The 4894-nt window shown below is 48.0% G+C and overlaps 1 protein-coding gene across 1 annotated transcript in view; it reads left to right on the forward strand.

Annotated features, from left to right (window-relative positions):
* The first annotated feature begins 624 nt into the window (after positions 1–624).
* Positions 625–4894, forward strand: part of PRSS36 (serine protease 36) — a 17529-nt gene continuing 13259 nt past the window's right edge. Inside the window, exons 1-5 of the mRNA XM_044678634.1 lie at positions 625–658; positions 974–1009; positions 1417–1582; positions 3266–3546; positions 4616–4785. Of these exons, the coding sequence (XP_044534569.1) occupies positions 625–658; positions 974–1009; positions 1417–1582; positions 3266–3546; positions 4616–4785 (687 nt within the window). The remainder of the gene's footprint in view (positions 659–973; positions 1010–1416; positions 1583–3265; positions 3547–4615; positions 4786–4894) is intronic.

A 4894-nucleotide genomic window follows, 5' to 3' on the forward strand; every position in this document is an offset into this window, starting at 1 on the left:
ATTCACTGGGCTCTTTTCTCTGGGGCTGGCTGGCAGCATGGGTAACTGGAGCTGTGTGAGAAAAAAAAACCCCAGAGTCCATTTGGCCATCCAACCCCACCCAGAGCAGAGGTGAGTCACATCAATGAAGAGCCCCCCTCCTTTTTCACCCCAATTCCCATGGGGACCCCAAGCAGGGGGTAATCTTTCCCCCTTTAGACTCACAAAGAATCTAGGATTCTCATTTCCCAGTTCTCTAGGGTTCCCCCAAAAGCCACTTTTTCTTGGAACTCAGTGGCCCAGGCCCAGAAATTCTTATTTCCTAGATTTGGTCCAGCCTGCCTGGTGGTACCCACCCCCATCTTCAGAAAGCAGATGTCCTGCCTTAGAGCTATTGTGACCTTGGTGGGCTGACCTTATTCACCCCACCCTTCCCTTTGAGATGCATCCGGCCTTGGGGTGGGGCACCCAAAACTTCCCACCTCCAGCCTCAGGACCTTTCCAATTCTCTGGGATGAGATAAAGCCAGGGAGGGTGGGGCAGTTACAGGGCCAGCAGCTGCCCAGGGCCGAGTCTCTTCAGAGGGTAGAGGTCCCTGTCCCTGTCCCTCTGAGCTCTGGGATCCTTCCCAGGCTCTGCAGCACCATGTCCCGAATTCTGCTTGTTCTTCTGCTTTTGGGTAACTAACTAGTGTTGGGGAAGGTGGGGGCCAGTAACCGTATGGGACAGGATAATCCTGCACAAATGACCTGGGTTCCAGGAAGGGATAAGCAGACTTGAGAGATCAAGAAATGTGTAGGGGTTCCAGGAGGGAGAGGAGATGCTTGAGGACCAGAATACCTAGGAGATGGAATAGCTATTCTTTAAGTCCTGGAGAGGATTTGAACCTTAAACTTTAGAGCTGAAAATGAGATAAGGAAAGAGGAAGGGCAACTACTGGAAAGGAGACAAACTTCGTTAACCCAGATTATTTCATTTACCCGTCTCTCCTCAGCGTCCCAAAATGCCCCTGGAAAAACAGAAGAATCAGGTAAGAGGAGGGTCTGGCAGATAACAGGATATTCCAAAGAGTCTGGAAGGGAGGAGGGGTCAGAGGTTGGAGACTGGGGGTCTTGGTGGGGAAGGGAAACTTCCTTGGAGGGGGACAGGTGCCCTCTGAACTGCAGTAGGAATTGGAGTCTTCTTTTTGTGACTTTCTCATAGAAAGGTCCCATAGAATGTTTCCAAAAACCAGATAAAGGAGAAAAGAAAAGGAGAGGATGGCCTGAGCAGGGGGAGTCCTGAGAATGCTCTGGCAGAGGTTGGGGGTGGGTGAGGGATTCCTGTTCTGCCAAGGGTCTCATAGAGATTTACAGAGAGACTGTAGGTCAGGGGGCAGAATGGTGGGTTCTGGGAACTGAGGATGGGGGAGATGAGTCTTGAGTTTCCCCTCCACAGAGTGTGGTCGACCCCAGCGGCCGCAGAGCCGAATCGTGGGTGGTTCTGATGCCTTGGAGGGAGACTGGCCGTGGCAAGTTGGCTTGTACTGGTGGGGGATGTTCCTTTGTGGTGGCTCCCTCATCTCCGAGTACTGGGTCCTGACTGCAGCCCACTGTGTGGTATTGTACGTATGGGGATTTGCACCCTTCCTGTCCTTTGCCCCAGACCCCAGCTCAGCTCTAAAGGGTCCCCACCCCGTATACAACTCAGCTTGAGCACTCCTGAATTTCCCCCCAAATTCATGTCCTTTACCTGCTCCTTAGTCTTCTGGTGACACTGAGTCATATCTGCCCTGGCCAGGCTTAGACTTAAATAGCCCATGTTCCTCCTCCCTTCCCCAATGTTCTCACCCATTTCTCTTTTCCAACATAAGAGAGAGAACCTTTAAAAGTTTTAGAGAACTACATCCCCCCCCATTCTGTAGATGACAACACCTGGGAGGAGGTCTGAGGAGTGGCAATTTGCCCAAGATAAATGGTAATCCTCATTTATCTGGAAAGAGGGGCCAAACATCAGGATAAGTGAAAAGGTTTGTTTTTTTTTAAAAATCCATAAATTCTGTCTTAGAATCAATATTACTTATTGGTTTTAAGGCAGTGGGGTTTAAGTGACTTGCCAGGGTTACACAGTTAGGAAGTGTCTGAGGCCAGATTTGAACCCAGGAGATGGGTAGCCTTTATATTACACTTTAAAAACCCTTTTTGTCTCAGAATCAATAGTGCAAATTGATTCTAAGGCAGAAAGGGTAAGGGCTAGGCAGTGGAGTTTTTAAGTTTTTTTTTTTTTTTAAGTTTTTAAGGAGACCCAGGACTTTGATCTCCAGGGCTCTTCTTATCCACTGAGCCACCTCCCTGCCCTAGTGACAGTCTTTTTTTTTTTTTTTTTTTTAGTTTTTTAGTTAAATCTTTTTAAAAATATATTTATAATTTATATTTACCTTTATTTAATTTCTACATAAGTTTTCCAAAGTTATATGATGCATGTTGTCTCCCTCCTTCCCCTCCCTGAGTTCACCAGTAATTCAGTCTGGATAGTGACACAGCTTTTTGATGTGATAGCTCCCTAAGCCTCAGTTTCCTTTTTTTAACCCTTTCTCTCCTGGCAGCTAATTGAGTCAAACCTAGAGTAGGCGTAGGACCTGAGTTGTAATTGGGGCTCAGATGCTTCCCAGCTCTGTGTGACCCTGGGCAAGTCATGTTACTCCCTTCACCTACCCCTTACCATTCTTCTCTCTTGGAACCAATACTCAGTAGGATTCTAGGGCTGAAGTTAAAGGTTTTTGAAAAATGTTAAAACCAAAAACAACTTTTAAAGGATCAAGTGACTTTGTTTCTTTTTTTTTGAAATTATTTTTTATTTTGAATAATTTCTCCTAGTTTCATATTACACGTTCTTTCCCTCTCCCTCAATCCCTCTTAGCCCCTCTTAGCCATTAGTTGGAAATATCTTAAGGCCACATTTGAATCCAGCTTCGCCCCCCCACGCCACCAGCCCCGGCCTGGTGTTGGGTCCACTGCGCCCCCTAGCTGCCCCTCCGGTTTCTTTAAAAAAAAAAAAAAAAGTCCCTCATTGTGAGGTAAAACGGGGTCAGTCCTTAAACGATACATTTAAAAATCTTTAAAAAGGAACTTTTTCTCTCCTCATCCCTATTATCAGGGACAGCCCCTTCCATGAGCTCCACTTCGCGCCCCCCCCCCCGCCCCGCGTGGTGGTGGGCCACCCCTGGCAGGGAGGGCCAGGAGTGGGTGTGTGAGTGAGGAGAGGCCCGGCTCTGCAGCCAGGCCCCAGCGTCCCTTCCTCCCCCCAGGAACAGTACTGTGGAGCCCCCGGAGGCGTACAAGGTGTCTCTGGGCACCCACCATGAGATGCCTGGATCCATCAGAAACGTGAAGAACGTGTCCGAGATCCTGATTCACGAGGACTTTTCCCGACTCACGTTATTAGCAGACATAGCTCTGATGCGGCTCTCTGAGCCCGCCAACTTCAGCGACCTAGTGCAGCCTGTCTGCCTGCCCCAGGCCACTCACCACTTCCCCCACGGAGCCTCCTGCTGGGCCACGGGCTGGGGAACCCCCACAGAAAAAAAAGGTAAGGTGATCCGCTCTGCGGCTCCGCAGCTCTGCGCAGTCGCAGCTCCGCCCGACTAAGAGCCGGTGTCGGAGCCAAATCTGAAGGCAGGACCTCCCGTCGCCGGGTGGAGCACTCCATCCACCCAGGGCGATTTAAAAAAAAAAAGCAAGCAAGACAGGACAGGAGCATGAAGTGGGGGTAGTGTTGGAAGTGGGAGGGAATGAATAGATTAGTTATTTTAGCATTAGCATTTAGTGATTGATTAGAGTGATTGGTTGTGACAGATTGAATATTAAAGATGAAACTATCCCAGAGAAAGGAAAGGCTGAAGGGACCCGGGAGCTAGCTGTCCAGGAAGGTAAAACAGTTCCTTTGGTTCCGTGGATAAGAGGCAGGGTGATCTTGAGTTGAAATCTAGCTGTGTGACCCTCCCTGGGAAAATCACTTAAAATGCCAATTCCCTAGCCTTTTCTTCACTTGATTTCAAGGACTGAAGGTAAAGGATGAAGGGGGGGGAATTATATATATATAATTATATATATATATATATATAATTATATATATCCAACTCTGAGGCAGGTGATACAGGCATTGTCCTCATTTTAGAAGTTAAGGGGGGAGGGGCACAGTGGGCTGAGATCCAGACCCAGAGATGGAGGTGTCCTGGGTTCCAATCTTACCTCAGGACACTTTATTTGTTGTGTGACTTTGGGTAAATCACTTAATCCCATTGCTTAGGGCTTAATGTTCTTCTGCCTTGGAATCAATACACAGGTAAAGTTTAAAAAAAATGAATAAAATAAAATGCAAAGTGGGACATTTCAGTGGAAATGTCCTTTAAATGTTGGGAGCTACAGAGAAACTTGGGAGTGACTCTAAGATGGATTTGGGAATGATTTATCTAGAGAGGATAATGGAAATCCTAGGAGCAGAGACGTCCAAGGGAAAGAGAAGAGCAAGGACACTTCTTTTTCCTCTTTCCTCAGTCTTTTCCCCTCCAGACCAGCCTTTTCACCCACCCCATCCCCAAATCCCTCTGCCACCAATCCTATCCTCCCCATCCTGAGAATGATTCCTTTCTCCACAGTAACTCTCAGACCCCCCAGGACCCTCCAGCAGGTAGAACTAAAGATTTTTGGAGAGAAGGCCTGCCAGTGTCTGTTTGACCACAGTCCAATTGAACACAACTTAACTTTGGACCTTGATTATGGGATGATGTGTGCAGGCTCCCTTGGAGGTGGGAAGGATACCTGCCAGGTGAGAGGGGAACATCTCCATTCTATCCTGATCTGGCTTCCCCATGCTTCTTTAGCTACCCTACACACACACACACACACACACACACACACACACACACACACACACA

Source organism: Gracilinanus agilis, chromosome 1, assembly GCF_016433145.1.
Source record: "Gracilinanus agilis isolate LMUSP501 chromosome 1, AgileGrace, whole genome shotgun sequence".
Taxonomy (NCBI): domain Eukaryota; kingdom Metazoa; phylum Chordata; class Mammalia; order Didelphimorphia; family Didelphidae; genus Gracilinanus; species Gracilinanus agilis.